The 17,597-nt window shown below is 43.5% G+C and overlaps 1 protein-coding gene across 2 annotated transcripts in view; it reads right to left on the reverse strand.

Moving 5' to 3' along the window:
- Positions 1-17,597, reverse strand: part of IMPG1 (interphotoreceptor matrix proteoglycan 1) — a 1,923,199-nt gene that overhangs the window by 702,916 nt on the left and 1,202,686 nt on the right. Inside the window, exon 12 of one of the 2 annotated variants that reach the window (XM_069606284.1) lies at positions 5,387-6,329. In XM_069606284.1, the coding sequence (XP_069462385.1) occupies positions 5,387-6,329 (943 nt within the window). The remainder of the gene's footprint in view (positions 1-5,386; positions 6,330-17,597) is intronic. The other variant, XM_069606285.1, reaches the window with a different exon arrangement.

Below are 17,597 nucleotides of genomic sequence, written 5' to 3' on the forward strand. Positions count from 1 at the left end.
TTTGACTAACTCTTTTAGTAAATTTTCTCTGGTCATAGGAAAAACAAGTGTATGATGACATTACAAAATGAACCAACAAATGCACAGACCAATTATATGATGGGAAATTGGAAGACGAAGAAATCATAAAACCAAGAAGATTCACTTGTTTGTGAGTGGCACCAAAACCAATTGGAATGAAACTGGAATCTTGAAGACTTGTAAAAAATGTATTAACCAAAGGTAGCATTGCTACATACAAAGATGAATTAAAATGACCTAGAAACAGTGTGTAAATAAGCAAACACAATGCTTCACACTTAAGAATGACTTTTAAAGTAACAGCTATGCCCCCATCCACTTTTCTTAGTTACCTTGCCCTCATGAATATCAGCGTGCAGATGGCAATTCGGGCGATTGCGCACTTTCCTAGAAAATGTACCATACCATACCATCCTGCTGGGAATTTGTCAATTTGTCATCAAAGAGAGGAGTGAAGCTGGGGGTAAATCATGTTTCAGTTATTAAAAAAACACATTTTATTCGTATTTGCTCCTATATCACAAATCTCAGAAGAAGGAGCAATGGCAGTGCAACATTAAAGGGTGAAGTAGAGCGAACAGGAACATTAACAGTCTTGTTGAGGAGCCTGGGAGGAATAGTAATTTGAGAACATTTCCCATGTTTACCCCTGTCTGATTATTCGCCGCTAATTAAGTGTACATGTCTCACAAAACCCATTGTGGCCCAAATTCAAAGCCAAGGCCATTTTTTGTAAGCTTGTGCTGCCTGCAGCAAACTGAAAGCAATAGGGGATAAACATTTAGGTTATCTAGCTTCCCCCTGAATATGAGAAGCCCTGGCAGTATGCTCTATAACGAGGATGACGCAACGAGCCCACCTGGTCTACAAGTGATCTGCGTCAAGGAGAAGTAGTAGCAAACTCGGAGACCATCCGTATGCACACAACTGGTATCAAGCGTTACATACTGAAGGCATTGTGGCGCAGATGGTCCTGTCAGGCGGGAAAAGACTGCCCGCAGCACTCTCTGACATCACCTGTCAATGCAGCACCTTGATTATTTATTTCCAAAAAAGTATAAGAATATGCCGGAGACCTCGTTGGAAATTTTGTTTTATTTCTAGCATTAGAAAATATTAAACTTTAAAAAAATATTATTTTGGGTCAGTGGAGGATGGCACGCCCCACATGATTTATTTATTTAATTTAGTTTTAATATGCTGAATTTTAGTGCAACAGATTTAAAGTCGATAGTGGGAATTGCCTTATGTGCACTTAAAATAATATTCTTAGCACGTATTAGATGGGAGGGAAGATTCTTGAATCGTGAGTAGCTAATGGGGCCCCCTTTTTTGTAATGTTACATTTTTGACAGGTGGGAACTCCCCGTGGGTGTCCTTAATCATACCCCCTTAATGGTTTGATATCAAGTGCATATAAATTTAATATAAAATGAATATCAAAGATGATATCTATTTTATATCAAATGTATACTTGTTATGTAAAGTCTTGTAGTTTGATAGGATGTTGAGATGATTTGATATACGGTGAATATAAAGTTTATATAAAAAGGTGGGCTGGGAGCGCCCATGCGCCCTGCTGCCTGTTGGAGTGCAAAGTGAGCTGTGACGAGAGAGACTGCGTACTATGAGTTAGTAATGGGATTCGGGAGCCTCAGATATCCCCAAAAATTCACGATTTGCCCAAATACTACAGATTAGGCTCCTCTACAAGAGACTGCCTTCCAGGCCCATATTGTTCAGATAAGGGTGTTTTTTTAAATCTGATTGCAAAGCTTGTGCTTCTGTGAAAAAACACTTGTAAAATTGGTTGCTAAACAAATTTATTTTCATAGTATTACCCTCTCATATGAATGTTGATGTCCAGCTCACTGTTGCAGTGGGATCGCTAGTTTACAGATGATGGTTTGCATCCCAGGGATGCTGTCGTTGACAAAGTCACTGTAGGGCACTTTCTGTAACCGCTGCAATCAAATGAGGTGGGTGAATGACCTACAGCAATCTTTCACTATTCTATATGGAAGAACACTTTTTATACAAATGATCTCCCTTCGGTTGCTGCTCCTGGGTGTTGTTCAGCAGTCTATGTTGGGGGGACAGGCAGTTACCCCAATACTCGTGCTATTTAGAAATGTATCTGGGCTGGCAAATGGCCTCCCCGCACACACGTTCTCCAACAACATTCTATGTTATCAATAGATTTTACCTGTGAAGCACTACCACCAGTGTAATAACTGTCTGAAAGCCGTTGGGAATATCAGAAAATAAAGCCGCCTGCAGAGATAACCACACACTTTCAGAATGTTGATGATTTTTAAGAGATCCCAACGCCCTCTTTTCCAAACTTCAACCTGATGCCCACATGAACAGCGGAAGCCTACTGAAAAGGTTGACCCACCTCACCCACACGTATGGGCCACTTTCTCCACCACAGATTTGTTTGCCACCATGAGACAGTTTGTTCATTTCGGTGTAGGCAATGAACCTGCATCTTGGGCTCCCTGGAACTCTGCCCAGTGGCTTGGTTGGCTTTTTCTTTTCTGCTAATGGCACCCTCTTTATTATGTGGTGCAGTCTAGTTTAGAGACAGCGGCTAGATACACTGCAAGGATGGCACTGGTCCTTAGGCAGCCCAAACAGATTCCAAACTCATTTAGTTGCCAACGAAATTGTGAATTCTCCTCTTCTGTGCCTCAGAACGTGAAGTTATTTAAAGGGAATTACAATAAATATGTGTTGACCCTGGGCCTCACATATAAAACTGATTGATATCTCTGAGATGGATCGGAGAAGGAGGAAGCATCTTTCTTACTGTCCTAAGACGTTTTCAAATATGTACCTGCTGTGCATATGGTACAAGCCAAGGATCCGGGCTCTCCCCCTGTCACCATGTCAATGTCCCTTGTATTGTATGTAGTCTGGGCGTTCCATCAAGATGCCTGAGTTTGGCCTGTAACATCCTGCTGACTCTCTATCAATGCAGATGTATGCATTCTGGAATAGAAAACTCGACACCAAATGCTTTGCACCATGGAACATGGTCCACCTTACATCTAACCTGTAACTTATTGTCCTAAAGTTATAGGGAAAACTGAGGACTTGTTATGCTCAGGCTGTAGTCCCCAAGCACTCACCTCTTATAAAGATCTCTTGCTTACATGTTGAGCTTGCCCTTTACTTTTGTTTTGTGTTTCTCCGCACCACTCATTGCCTGAACTGTTGTCGTATTAATCAAACATCTCAAGAAAAAAAAAATGTATGGTAGATTTGATCGAATTTCGTTCGTACCGCTGAAAATGTCAATCAAATTCACCATACGTACCATTGTAGTGATGGGCAGCGGGGTTGCAAGGGTGTCCCCCGCTCCCTTGTTTGCTACACTGGTTGTGGTGGTGTCCCCCGCTTCATGTACTATAAAGTTGTACCAAACAAAAAAGAGGAGCGCCGGGTCCCAACCACGTAGGTGAAGGGAACCAGCGTAGCTGGGGGGATGGGCGTGTTGGCGGCACACAACAAGGCGTTCTGCCACCAGGGAAGTAGGGTGCGGGTGCGGGGTGGCGTAGGGGAATGCACCTGAAATCATACGTGATTTCATCGCAGCGCGCATTTAGAATTCAGATTTTTCGAATTCTACATTTTGCGATGCAGTGAAATCATGTAGATTCGAACTGTTTACCCAGTGGTTTGTGAACTGTATACATGAGTGGGCACTCCATAGCATGTTGTAAATAAATATAATATGTACACACTTATGCACATTGTCACTAAATTATAATGGCATATATGCTCAATTGGTATATGTGGGAGTCATTTTTTAAACTGTACTTGGCAATTGGAAATTCAGCTGGTCTTCAGTTTGAGCATAGCAAAACAATTAGCAATAATCTGCTTGAAGAGAGATGGTAATGTTATGGTTCTGAGCAGACTGTAGTTGTAGGAAATGGGCACAGGAAATGGCGACTTGCTTTAAGAGTACCTAGATGTGCAATTGGAAAGGGTGATATTAGACACCGTGCAGTAACATAGCCCCCCCTTCCAAATGGACAAACATTTAATTACAACATTTAATTAACACACTCGAAAAAAGCGCCATTGCAAGAAGACACATTTGGCAATTTAGTTATGAATTATTCAACACAGAGGAAATTAGCCCCATCCTGCAGGAGAAGAAGTACAATGCACACCTTTTGAGGAAAGAATATTATAAGTTACTCATAATAAATCAGATCACACATATTACAGGTCATATGACACTCTACACTTTAAACTGCTATGGTGGACATCAACACAAATGGCATTACATTGCTGTACTCGTATCAAAACAGAAGGCTGGTATAGCACCTGCAAACAATGCCTTCTTTAGCGTGAATATACCTCTTGAGGATACCACACATGGCAATAGAGAAACAAACACTGGGATGTCCAGTAGAGTGGGAATATAACGTGGTGGCCTATAAAGACATTGGCCCTCATTACGACCCTGGCGGAGGTCCATGGTGCAATTTGCACCATGGACCATGGCGCAGAGCTGCCAACTCCGCCATGGGGGTTGGCGGACTTACCGCCCCATTCCGACCTTGGCGAGGCGGTAAGTCCCCAATCCCCATTTACCCTTCCCCATTCCCATTTTTGCCCCATAGGGTATAATGGGAGTGGGGAAGGCGTTAATTACGCCACCGTAGAATACGGTGGCGTAATTAACGAGGGGACCCGTAGCGCCATGGATTTTTCCACCCGGAAAATCCGGGCGTAAAAATCGCCATGGCGCTACGGAAAGTCCTAATCTGGCGGAGAGGTACGCCATGCATTACGCTGGCGTAAACCCCTCTCCGCCAGGGTCGTAATGAGGGCCATTGTAATGATGCAATATACAAGACAGCAGCTTGTGGTGCCAGTAGTTTTTAGGAATGGGTTGCCTCCTACTTCAAACCTGTATTATTCACCTAATCATACTCGTGTTAACTGTTAAGGGGAGTGGAAAGAAGCCCATTTGTATTATTCCAAGTACTGGATAACATGCCTGATTCAGTCAGATTAATTTGGCTTTGTCAGCATAATAAGTCGATCTCAATAAAGATGGTGGCACAGAGCAACCATACCTACATCAGACATGTGTTCATTTAGAGTGCAACTTATATAGACCTAGTGTTGAGTGTGAGGATGTACAAAAGAGTAAGATCCAGCAGGTGTTTCTCAATGACCAACAAGAATGCAATTAATTTCAGAAATATTGATGGTGAATATCCCATAAACTAGACCAGATTTGATTATTTAGCAGGTCACCTCATACATAGATATTTCGGTACTTAATTCAGGGAACTTCCCACAACGTTTGATTGCAACAGAAATATGTCTTTGGTCTTACCTAGTCCAGGAAGATTGCCATCAACATCTTCCACTAGGGTCGAGTCTGCCATATTATCGGTCTGTTCCTCTTCATTAGTAAAGGTCTGAAATGTGTGAGTCCAATTGTCTTTGCTATTGTCAAAAAAGGCACCAGTGCTGCTGTTTTCTTCGGGCAATGGAATGTTGCTTTTATCAATACTGTTTTCATCAATACCTCTGTCTGCTTCAATCATCTGGTCAACAGGAAATGGATATGTAGAAAGAGAGTAACCAGTGCTGTCATCTGCAGAAGTTGAGGCCTTGCTTGTTTGGGATTCAGATGTACTGACACCCATGCCAGTGGTTTCTTCCCCACCTGCGATAGGTATTTTGCTATTCTCAAAATGATTTGGCCAAGATTCATGTCTAGTTTCATCAGCATTGGTCAAAGGCAAATTTGAGTTAACAAAGTTTTCCACTCCCCCTACTCCATAAGCGTCCTCCAACCTTGTTGTAATGGAAGCCAACTGTGGCACATTGCTAGTTGAGCCTCCAAATGGAGGGAGGTTTGCGTTTATTTGAGTTGCGGGGCCATAGCTGCTGTTTTGTATATTGGGAGACACTGTTGAATTTTGGTTGCCAACAATACTATTATGCTCTTGTTCATTGCTTTTCTTGTGATCTGGGTAACTAGCACTTACGTGTAAAGTGACCACCTCATGCTCCATTACTGCTAGGTACTGGATTGTTGAAAACTTACTTAGAGATTCTTTGGGGAAGGCTGTTGCCAGATCACTTTTTGCAAGGATTGCTTCAGTGTTACTTTCACCTCTGGGTTCCTGTGTGGCATTGTTGTTTGAATCTTGCTCTATGTGTTCTAGCATAGAGTTACTGGTTGTCTGTGCAGAAAACAAGCTGTTGGCGTGCTCCTCTATTTCGGGACTGGGATTGTCCAGTGGTCGTGCGGCATTTAACGTATCATCCTGGGAGAAAATTGAAATATAAAAACAATAGCCACTTATAAGTGTGTGTAATATACAACTGTTTCCAGTATCATGCCCAGAATGCACACAATTGGTACCTGCATTACAGTGATGCTGAGCTTTATGTTTTGAAAAGAAGATTTACATGTCGGAAGACAGAGATAATTGTTACACCACCATCCCATAAAAGTAAGTATTATAAGTTAATACTTCTTTAATTAGTTAATAAATGAGGCATCTATTCTTAATACCTGTCTTATGATTTGTCCTCATCCTTAAAGATCATGGGGCTTTGTCACAGTGCTTACAGGACCTATCCAGGCTCCCCTGGTGGAATTGAAAGGGCTGCACTCTTGGAGTTGGAGTGCTCTTGGAGAATGAAAACAATGGAAAATATTCCACTGTAATCTTGGAGTTAAAGAGTACTTTTGGGCGATTTGAAACACAATTTACTTTATGAATAAGCACCTTTCAAATGCACAATAAATACATAAAATAAAATAAAGCATGAGGCCATATAGGCAGAGATCACAAGGTGGTCTTCTAGATCTAGATCACAAAGAAGGTAGACTAGGTAGAGTTGTTTTTTATGGTTAACAATATGGAGAACTGGCAGAGACTATGTAGATGTTCATGATGTGAGTGCCAGAGGAAGACTGGGAACTGCCATCAACCACACAGTTGGCTCAATAAATAATAAAGGAGGTACTCAAGGAAGAGGGTGGGAATAAGATTGAGATAGCTGGAGCCCACAGAGCAGGAATACTCCTGAATGGCCTAAGGCCTATAGTGGTCAAGTGTCACAGCTACAACAGTTTCACTGCTAAAGTGTTGGTGCCTTTCTGTTTTGCTGCCCCTTTTCCCTACTTAAGCAGCCTCCAGTCTCGTTTACTTTGCAGTTGGTGAGCAGGTGTAAGTGGATCTATGTCACGTGGCCTAAACCCCTCCCACCTTGCAATCACTGCTACACTGTTGGTGCCTTCCTGTTTTGCTGCCATTTTCCCCTATTTAAGCAGCCCTCCAGCCTCTTATCCTTTGCAGTTGATGATCAGGTGCATTTGAATCTAGATCATGTGGCTTAAGCCACGCTCACCTGTCAATCACTGCTAAACTGTTAGTGCCTCCCTGTTTTGCCACCATTTTTCCCTACTTAAGCAGCCCTCCAGCCTCTTATCCTTTGCAGTTGGTGAGCCGGTGCAAGTGGATCTAGGCCACATAACTTAAGCCTCGCCCACCTATTTATCAATGGCAAACTGTTGGTGCCACAATGCAGCAATCTCACCTATATCTGCTTCAAGCCCATCAGCACGCCCTCACTGTACACAAAATAGAGGTTGATGTAAGCCAACATCCGCTCAGCTATCACCAATGCAGAAGACATCGCCAACCTCATCACTACAGAACCTTGATGCCATCTTCATTACCGAGACCTGGCTGACACCCACCTCCACCCACATCCTAGACACCCTTGTCCCCAAAGGCTACAGTATCCAACACAGAGGCCGGCCAAACAAGACAGCATTGGCTCCTGCAAAGTCCTTGCCTGCCACTTCCTGCTTTTCCCGACAGGCACAGTCACCTTCCATCTCATCTCATCTACAGACCACCCAAACCCAACAGCACCTTCATCAGAGACTTCACAGACTTGGTTACCACCATGTCCTTCACGCACACCAACAACATCTTCCTATGCAAATTCAACCTTCCAGGCAACAAAGCCACCGAAACGATGAAGGAAGCTCTCCTCTGCCTTCTCGACACCCTCAGCCTCACACAGCACATAAAGGAACCAATGCACGAGAAAAGTAACATCCTCGACCTGATCATCACTGCAGTGCCTCCGCTCCCACTTGACCGGTCTGACCAACTGGCCATGCCTTTCAACATTCTGCACACCACCCCACTAAGGCACTTGCAGCAGAAACCCATCAGACAAACCTTTAGGTCCTTCAAGAACTTCCTGGTGGAAGTAATCATGAAAGACCTCACCAACCTCCACCTCACATGGACTGAACACCCCCAACTGAACTGTGACTCTCTACTGGAAGCACTCAACGTCACACTCCAAGCCTCCATTGACTGACACATGCCTCTGAAACAACACAATTGAAAACCAAAACCATCAGCACCCTGGTACATGCAAGTACTCAACCTCAGCAAAACAGATATCCGGAAACAGGAGAAAAACCAGTGCCACTCCAGTACCGCATCCGACCTGGAGCTAGTAAAGGAACTCCGAGCAACCCATCGACAACTAATCAAAATGCCAAGGCCTCATACTATCAGAACACCACAACAGAAGCTGACAACAAAAGCAGAGTGCTCTTCAATGTGGTCACGGACTGCGTCAACCCGCTGCCCGACTCTGCCATACCACACTCCTTCAAAAAATCCACTGCCATTAATACTTTCTTCATCGACAAAATCAGCAAGATTTGCCAGCAGCTAGACACCAGCTCTGCATCCATAAATCGACCTCACATCCCTCCCTACGAGATCTCCACAGCGTGGACAACATTCACGACACGCTCTACAGAGGACCTGGTAGAAACCTGAGCTTCCCTCAAAGGCACATTCTATACAGAAAACATCCTCCCAGCATCTATCCTCAAGACCCTCCCAGTAGAAGCTCTCCTTTCCTACTTGGAGATCATCAACAGCTCCCTAGCTCAAGGCACCTTCCTATCGACCCAAAAACAGGACAAATCCTCCCTCTACTAAAGAAACCCACTCTTGATCCTGACAACCTAGGTAACTATCACCCCATCACCCATCTTCCCTTACTAGGTAAGATCATCGAGAAATGTGTAGCCGTGAAACTGCAGCAACACATCAACACCAACAATATCCTCCAAATGTACCAATCCGGGTTCAGATCGTGAAGCAGCATCGAGACAGCAACCAAACAGGTGGTCAACGATGCCCTCAAAATCCTTAACAGTGGTCACACCTGACTGGTGTACCCAACTTCTCGGCCTCTTTAGACACAGTAGACCACCAGGTGCTCATGGACACCCTGCATTGGTGCATGGGGATCAGTAACCTTGTCGTAGCTGGTTCAAGTCCGACCATGCCAACCGCCAGTAGTTTGTTCAGATGGACTCCACTAGATTGCCAATGCAGCCCGTCATCTGTGGAGTCCCACAGGGTTCCAACCTCTCCACAGTGATCTTCAATCTATACATGGAGCTGTTAGAAGCCATCCTAGCCACACACAACATCCACATCAACCAACACACAGACAACACACAGCTATACCTCAAGATCAACTCCATCAGGGACACCCACAGGCTCAAAACCTGACTCTCGCTAATACAGTCTTGGATGTCCAGTGCATACTTACAGCTCCACCCGTCCAAGACCAAATTCCTACTCCTCACCAACAACACCCAGGCATGCAGACCTGGCCATCAATCATAAATCCTGAGGGCTTCACACCCGAGTTCACCTCCTGCGCCATATCCCTCGGGTTCCACATCGGCAAACACCTAGCTAAGAAAACTCAGACAGCTTGGCATCAGCGCTCCCTCCTGTGTAAAATTAAGTCTTTCTTTCCTGCAGATAGTTTTAGATCCACTGTTCAAGCACTGGTCCTATCTCACCTGCATGGGGGCAATGCTCTCCTCAAAGACCTACCGTTGTCCTCACTTGTGCCCCAGAGAAGTGTCCTACACATGGCTGCATGCCTCATCAATGGTCTACGCAGATACAACCACATCATTCCAGCCCTCATCAACCTTCACTGGCTCCCACTGCATTCACAAATCACCTTCAAGTCTTGCTGCATCATCTTTAAGGCAGTTACCCTCTAGTCACCCAGCTACCTCGCGGAGAAACGCAGCATCTCTGGCGGACAGCGCACCACCAGAAGCCAGGACACATGCAGACTTGAAATCCACTGCTGCAAAAAGAAGAAGGGACCAGAAAACAAATATTTTCTGCCTATGCCCCAAGACTAAGAAACGTCCTCCCCGTCAGCATCAGAATCGACCCCACGCTCCTACAATTCAGAAAAGAACTCAAGACCCACCTCTCCAAGAAGTCTCTCCTCCTCAACACCTAGGTCATCACTTCACCCCTCTCCTGCCTGCCACCCTGTACAGCTGTATCCCTCCTTTGTGCCCCTCTGTATCCTACCCCCTCTGTATATATCTGTTCTGTTGTTACCTCTAAAAAGTGCTGTTACACATCTGTACTGTTGTATACCTCTGCAAAGCACTTCATTGTGTATCTGTATTGCTGTATACTCCTGTATAGTGCTCCATTGCTTCTCAAAGTTAGGTCTGTGCTCAATAAATACCATAACAATAAGAACAATACAAAGAAAAAATGGAAATTGTACTCACCAAACAGAAAAAAGAAGCACTTGACTACACATGTGATAACGTTTGAACATGTCAAGACTCATCAGCATTAATGTTGAACAAGCACAAGGAATGGAAACCCTTGACATTGTGGAACCTAAATATTAGCAGCCACTAGGAGAGGAAATATAGCATCACATGTCTTGAAGAAGCAAAACAGGCCTTACGTCACCTGATAGCGCCAACACGCCTCACGATCACCAAAAAATACGGCAAAGAAAGTGAATGTTTTGTACAAGTAAACCTTCACCAACCAAGCCGTGATAGATAGTTGGAAAGTATGCAACGTTTATGAGCAACGGCATAATGCTGATACATCACTAGCTAAGCGTCTTAGAGCCCAATGACTGGGTAGAAAAGTTTCTCAAACACGGATTGTGGAAGGCAAATTAATTCACCAGGATATTGCTTAGGTATTTAGCCAATTGTATAATGCCCTTTATGATGCTGAGGGGAATGGAGCTAAAGAGCAGATTAAGGAGTATTTACAAGGCTTAGGCATCCATAACGTAACTATGGAAGAGGCTGGAAGTTTACATCTACCAATCACAAAGCTGGATGCTCAAAGCACGATCAGACGGCTGAAACCTGGAAAAGCATCAGGCAATGATATTTACTGTTCTATTTTAAAGGATATTTGAAGTGGTTCTTGTACAATTTTTAGCAAGGATCATTAATACTAAAGACTATTTTACAAAAGAGATGTGTCTCACTGAGAAAGGTGGTTTTGAGACCTGAAGTGTACCCATCCTGATAGAGGGCCATAGGTGGAAACAGGGGAGGGAGATGTGTTCCACTTAATCGGACCACTGAGGCTGTGAAACTCATCACACATAAAAGAATGGGGCTGGACACAGAAACAGGCAGCCCATGTCCTGACCACGGGGCACAGGAAACTCACTGCCCCTGGAGGAACTTGTGGGGGTGGTAATTACTACATTCTAGAACGATGAACAGAAGAAGGGATATGGATCGCATTTAGTCAGAACAACGGCATTAGGAAATGTACTGCCACTAACAAACCGTATTAAACTCACCCTTCTGCATACACCTTTCAAACTCAGAACTAAACACAACCGTACCTTTACAGCATCACAAACCGCATTTATGTCACAACACCACAACAATTAAACAAACCACAAATAATGTGGCTCAAGACCACATGTTGGCCATGAACCGAAACTCACATCTACGCTCAGTGAACGGTGTATTCGAACTGAAGCCTCCAACAGCACATGACAGCTCTTACTCTTTTTCGCACTCAATCCTACTAACCATCTCCCGCCCTCCTTGCAGGTGGCAAATGTGCGGGGTATAAGAACCTTTAACATAACATAGCGTATCAGGGATCCCAAAATAGGGGCAAAATCCTGAGGAATTTAGGTCGATCTTATTGCTAAACACTGACACTAACATTTTCACAATAGTCCTAGACTCTGAGCTAAATATTTTAATGATTCAATGTATACATAGGGACCAGCTAGGGTTCATCTATGAGAGAGAAAGGGCCTATAATATTAGAACATTGTTATATTTGATGGCATCCCTGGTAAATTAAGCAGCTGAACTTGTCTTTTTGTCACTGGTAGCAGAGAATGCATTTGACTGGGTCCTCTGCTAATTTCTGTTGAAAATGTTAAACAGAAAGGGATGGGAGATGAATGGATACAATGGGTGGCCGTGCTTTATTTTGCCCCTCAACAGAAGTGATAATCAGTGGGGTCCCATCTGAGAGATTTTGACTTCGTTGAGAAATATTGGGGTATTCCCTTTCGCCTTTGTTATTCGATTGGGATAGAGCCACTGGGCAAGGCAATTGATTGAAACAATTAAGGGTTGCAAGGAGGAATCTTAAGAAATGAAGTTAAGATTATGGACATATGACATACTGCAGCGTTTAATGGAGCCAGTAACCACAATACCAGTTCTAATGAATGAAATGGACAGCAATTTGTCTAGGTTTAATATTAAGAGAGCAAAGTCATCCTTATGCCTTTGGGTAGAGGAAAGGGATCCATAGGGAAAGGTTTTCTATTGAGAGACTGCTTGAATGGGAAGTGGCTTAAGGTCTACTTTGTCATTGTAGTGAGTCTGAAAGAGGAGAGAGTGATTTGGTATCCTTTGCTCAAACATATCATAGGGCTGCCCTCTTAGGGTGACAGGGGATTATTTTAGGAACACAGAGCAAGTAATGGGTGCCATTAGAAAACACGTTTTTGCCCCACTTTCATTTGGAGAATGGCTGTGGCACCCAGGTAATAAATGATCTAGATGGATTTGATTTCATCCAGACTTTGACACCATGGTGAACAAATAAATAATACCAGAGGGCTCTCTACATGGCCACCCCTTCCAAGATGCCCCAATTTGGGAATATATACACGACCTAATTACGCAGGATTGATAAGTGTAGGGCAATTATGCAATGGTGGCAAGTTTGTCACCAAGGAAAAATGTGAGTTCGACCTACGACTACGACCAATGTCACTTTTTCTTTATTTGCAGTTGAAGGGTGTGGTGAAAAACTCAAAATGGCGGGAACATCTTAGAAGAGACCATTCAGAAATATACTTGACTTTCAGACCAATCTAAAGGCTCTAATCTCATGACTCTATAAAACACTGCTGAGCGAAGAAGGAAAGACTTGCATGTACAAAGAGGTTGCTGGGAGATCGACTTAGAAATAGAAATAGACATTTCAGAAGGATTATCGCAACTGTTATTTGTGAAGGCATGGAAGACCCCAAAGGCATCCCAATACAAAAATGCATGGGATTACATTTCTGGACTACTAGAAGTATTTACCATAGTCAATTGCTAGAATGCTCCCCAATGGTAGCCCCCTGTGTTGGAGAGGGTGCACGGAAACATGAAAGTAATGGCACATCTACTGGGGATGTCACTATATTTCGACATTTTGGAAAGAGATTTGATCTTGAACTTGAAGCCTGAGCTCTCTCAATACATTAATGGTGCTCTTTGGGATTCCTGTAGAGGGGGAGAAATGAGTAATGTTGTCACACATAACACATGACATTGACCTAGATATGGTCATTCCTGCCAACCCAGCAATGAGCAAATAAAAGCTGTGAACAAGTTGAAATTTAACAATTGATCTTGCTGTTAAATAAAATGCCTAGCAACCTAGACATGGAGTGATACCCCTTTCTGGTCAAGTATAAGTGGGAGGAATGATGTGAAGTGGGAAAAGAGGATGAAGAGGAATGATGGAGTGCTAAAGCTGCTTTCACGCTAACTCAAAGTTATTTCAGGGGTTATATGTCGAGGCCATCATTGGAAAAGGGATACATAGGTTGAATGTTTGGAAATTGAATGCGGTTGTTGTGTTAATGTTTTTACCTTCCCTATGCAACCTGACATTTATGCAATTGCATTATAGGCTACTGTATGTGAACATCACTATGTTTCAACATGCTACACCTGCTATTGATGCTTTACCTGGTCTGTAAAGGGTTCAGGGGAAGATTGTGAGTCTATAATGTTCGATATCCTCCATGGGAGAAAATGGTGGACCTGAAACAACTGAGAGTATATAAGCAAGTTTAACGTTTCTCCAAATATGGTGGGACTAAGAAGAGGGACATTTGCATGCCTGCTGAGAAGTCAAAATAAGTTGAGAAAGGGTGTTACGTTTTTACCTTTTAGTCTGCTAATGTACCAATAAAATGTGATTTTAAAAAGCAGTACTATTAGTTGTGAGCTGAAAGGCCACCAGTTACAAATATTTTGAAGTATCCTGTTGCAGGAAAGATGCACTTAAGTCCTTTTGTTCAAGCTGCATCATGTACAGAAAATATTTAAGAGAGGAACAGGCCAGGCCCGCTGCCACCCACCACCCAGTCAGCTCAGCTCCAGCTGCCAATAATGGAACTCCATAAATGACATCACATCCAAGTCACCAGGACCCTACGACCAGCTCTACAGAAGAAGCGGTGAGCCCACGCTGCAATCGAAGGCAAGGCACAGGCACCTTTAACCGCATTGATATTATCAACCTTCTGCAGAAATTCATGTGAGCGAGTGCAATTTGCTCATTGCCCATTGTTTTTCAATGCCACCTGATTTCAAAATGGCTGGCGCTGTATGAGCCCCATACTGAGGCTGTTTACTAGTTGCTAGGCAACTAGGCCATACCTTTGTCCAATTAACAGCGCCGGCAGGCAGAAGCCGGTCCACCGAAGGCCAGAGAAAAAGGCCCTGTCTGCACTCTGTCCACGCAATGGCCGTGCAGCTGTAATATTTTAAGACCTGTACCCATTGTCTTTGTACGCTTTGCCTTCACCCTGTCTACGTTACCATTCTGAAGGTAAGCGGCACTATTCCATGCCTGGTCAAACTGCGGTTGCACGCGCATCTGTTGCTATGGTCCATCTACCCTCTACAAATCTTTCGAATTATCAATGCTCGCGGCTTTGGAACATTATCTAACACAAGACTTTACCTCCTCGAACAAAACACGAGTCCTGCGACTACCTTCAACCTTTGTCAGATTATTATGTTTCTTTCATCTGTGCCGTAGGTTAGCCTATGTCCTCAATAATTGCTCCCAGTAAATAAAATACTCATACTGTGTTAAATTTAACTATGCCCACTCTTGGATTGATGTCTCTTTGGTACTTATTTGCTACCTATGGTTAACTCGCCCATCTTGCCTGCCCTGGTGACACTCCCAATTTCAAACATGCCCTTTGTAACTGTGTGTAGGCCTAACTGAGCACACCGCACCATCTTCCATGTACATAGATAATAGCTTTCAGCTTAGTTAAGTAGCATGTCAATGTATTACGTCAAGTGTGCCCTCCCGCTTTTTAGGTACTGCATTAATTTGCTAACGTTGTATTTCCCAACTGCAAACCTTGACAAGTTATTTGGCAGGACTGCTCAGTAGCCTTAACCTGTTCCAATCTTTCACTTGCATTACATAGGACTGTTGTCAATATTTAGCAGTACTGAATCCTTAGGGGATCCTGTAACATAAATGAAATTTGACCAACCATTGTTATCCTAAAGCACTACTTGTACCAAGCTTGTGCCTTTGTACTACCTACCATGTTGGTAGCCTAACCGTGTATGCTGTTCTAATAATTATTGGAGGTTGTTTGATTTCACTCACCGCCTGCAGCACACCCTGGCCAGCCCCTAACACTTTTAATCAAAATTGTGAACTCCTTACCTGCATATTGTAGGTTCCAACTATAGCCTTGCCCACCACTATGTATACTCCCTCTACTCAGCCTCATTGGATCAAGCCAACTAAATTCCTTCTTCCCCTTAAGCTGATTTCTCCATCAAAAACTATCAGGCCTACCAAATTCTTACCTCAGCTAACTCCTGGAGCCAACTATCCAAACTCATGGGTAATTACTACTACTGGGGTTCTCTGCACCTTAATTCCTAACCAATGTGCCCAACGCACTGCTACTAGACCTACTCCTAAGCAACCTTGCTCTATTAATGCAAGAAACTATAGGCTTGGTTCCAGACTTAACAAAACCTTTCTACACGTTACCAGTCCTTTGCACACATTTAATCAAAATAAACTCTCCCAGAAGAGATATACATCTAAGGCCATCCATGCTAACAAAAACAGGGCTGGTCAGAGAACATCACCTCATGACCTGGACCCTCCTAATGACAATTCTCTGCTTATCAAAGGGGCACTCATCAATGCAAGATCTATGGTAGCCCATGCTCTTGGCATAGCCAACTTGATCCTAGCCAAGCAACTAGACTTCTTAGCAGTTACAGAGATGTGGCTCCATGCAGTTGCTCGGCATTCCCTCACACTTGCTATCCCTGACAACTATACTATCCTGACAACAGACAGAGAAAACTCGAGAGGTGGCGCATTGCCTTCATTGCAAATCTAATCTAGGGCTCAGAGTCTCTCAGCATCCCCCTTTCAAATAAGGCGAACTGCTGACAGTTAAACTACCTTGCACCAACTCACGCACCATACATATGCATCTGCTATACGGACACCCAGGCCCTATTGGCTCTTTCGAGGAAAACATTACAACATTACTATTGACTAATACTAAACCTACCTCATACATTTTAGTTCTAGGTGACTTTAATCTAGGTCTTAATGACCCTAACAATCAACCTGCCTTGGGTATCGCTAATTCTATAGCAGAATTAGGCTTCACGCAAAGGGTCCATAAGCCTACACACTTTAAAGGCCGAACCTTAGACTGGGTATCTGACTTTAACTTTGAGGCAGTAATATCGTCCACCGAACCTCATACTTGGTCAGACCATCATTCATTGAACTTCGTTATCCATGATAGTCCTCTACCTATCACAAATAACCTTCGAGCCCCCCCACTTCTCAACAGGAATAAACGCAACATTACAGTTGACAAGCTACGCCCGCATCTAATCCCTATCTTGAATTTCCTGCCTGCCACCTCTGACCCGGCAAAACTAGTTGACCTATATAACTCCACTATCACCCAAGTTATAGACAGCATTGCATCCCTAAAATGTGCAAAGGCAAACCCAGAGCCACGTTACATCCTGGTTTAACCCAGATCTTAAAACTCTACGGGCAGTAAAAAGGAAATTGGAAGCACTCTGGAAAAATACCCAACAGTATTAAACAAAGACAACTTACTGAAAATTACTGCAAAATACAAAAGGGAGATCCTTCAAACTAAACGGGACACCTATAATGACAGGATAAGCAAAGCCAGTTCTAGTACAAGATAATTTTTTGTCATCCTAAGAGAAATGGAATCCCCTATCCCCCTACGGACACTTGTACCAAGGATACAACCTGGTGCACCAACATTCAAAACGCACTGACTAACAAAATGTCCATTCTTCAAGAGAAAATAGCAGTCAAGAAACGTAACATTCCTAATCATGGTACCTTTCGGAA

The sequence above is a fragment of the Ambystoma mexicanum genome, chromosome 4p (assembly GCF_040938575.1).
Source record: "Ambystoma mexicanum isolate Mex_15411 chromosome 4p, UKY_AmexF1_1, whole genome shotgun sequence".
NCBI classification, from domain to species: Eukaryota; Metazoa; Chordata; class Amphibia; order Caudata; family Ambystomatidae; genus Ambystoma; species Ambystoma mexicanum.